This window comes from Trichechus manatus, unplaced genomic scaffold (assembly GCF_000243295.1).
Source record: "Trichechus manatus latirostris isolate Lorelei unplaced genomic scaffold, TriManLat1.0 scaffold00069, whole genome shotgun sequence".
Taxonomy (NCBI): Eukaryota; Metazoa; Chordata; class Mammalia; order Sirenia; family Trichechidae; genus Trichechus; species Trichechus manatus.
The window spans coordinates 13,841,010-13,842,385 of NW_004444005.1; the positions used below are offsets into that span (position 1 = coordinate 13,841,010).

General features: G+C 57.0%; 1 protein-coding gene across 1 annotated transcript in view; it reads left to right on the forward strand.

The window, feature by feature from the left end:
- The window catches only part of MIOX (myo-inositol oxygenase), a 3,561-nt gene extending 3,125 nt beyond the window's left edge, over positions 1–436 (forward strand). Inside the window, exons 9-10 of the mRNA XM_004380025.2 lie at positions 116–228; positions 328–436. Coding sequence (XP_004380082.1) covers positions 116–228; positions 328–436 — 222 coding nt within the window. The remainder of the gene's footprint in view (positions 1–115; positions 229–327) is intronic.
- Positions 437–1,376: the final 940 nt, after the last annotated feature.

The following is a 1,376-nucleotide window of genomic DNA, read 5'->3' on the forward strand; positions in this document are numbered from 1 at the left end:
CCAGCCCAGTCTAGTCTAGTCCAACTCAGCCCAGCCCAGCCCAGCACAGTCTAGCCAGCCCTGCCCACCACAGTCGCTCACGGGCAGACAGCATGCTGGACGCTTCCCCCCTCAGGCCTTCTACATGATCCGGTTCCATTCCTTCTACCCGTGGCACACAGGCGGTGACTACCAGCAGCTGTGCAGCGAGAAGGACCTGGCCATGCTGCCCTGGGTGCAGGAGTTCAAGTATGGCCAGCCTGCGAGGGGTGGGGTGGGGGGAGCAGGGGGAGACAGGAGTGGAGGGTAGGTAGGCCCTCCGACCTCACCACCCCTCCTCCCTGACAGCAAGTTTGACCTCTACACCAAGTGCCCTGACCTGCCTGACGTGGACAAGCTGCGGCCCTATTACCAGGGGCTCGTTGACAAGTACTGCCCTGGAGTCCTGAACTGGTGACCCCCCCCCCTGCAACCCCGGGGCTGGCCGAGTGTCCCGGGTGATGGGCCTGCTGCAGCCCCGGCAGACAGCACTGTCAGGACAGTGACGCTCCACCTCAGCTTTCCTGAAGGACCCCCACACCCACCTGCAGTCAGCGCCCCAGTGTACAGCCACCACACCCTGCAGCAATAAAGACCTTGAAGCAGCCTTGTGGGTCTGACCCTGCCCTGGGGGTGCCAGGTCCCTCCTTCTGCTGAGCTGTGTTGTGGCAGCTGCAGTGGCCCTGGGCAGAGAAGATCCTGCATGTAGGGCAGGAGGAGAATCCTGGCCCCCACCCCTGCCTGCCCGCACCTGAACAGCCTATTCATTCTCCCAACTTCCCAGGCCAGCCTACAACTCCTCCCTCTCGCTCCCCCCGGACGGATTATCCAATAGGCAACGTGAGCACAGTGCTTGCCTTGCTTACCAGATCATCTGTAGTGAATGATTTCACTTGCTTACCTTACCTTGCCTATTGGGTAATCTGTACCTGCTAGCCCCTCACTCTCCAAAGGGTCGCCCAGTTCTGGGGGCACTGTCTCCTTTCAAAAACCCAAAAGTCAAAGATTACATCTATAGAAGACACCATACAGCGGATCTCAGATTAACTGCTGTAAAATGAGCACTAGCCTGCAAGGGCCCACCAGCACGCCTACATGCTCCCAGGTTCGGCCCCACCCAGAGCCACCTCCATCTTAGCTTACCGCCAATCACTCCCTTTTCTATGTTGTTTAATCTTCAAAGTGCACCTTCTAAACGTTAGCCAAGTTTCTTTCAACCCCAAGTCTTCGCTCCATCTCTTTTTTCCGCTTGCAGTTTGTTTTTAGAAGAAAGTGGGTCCTCTGTCTCATAGAATGCCCTTAAGTTGGGACTTTGCTGATTGCATATGGTGTACCTTAACAGTTTCTGGATTCCCATG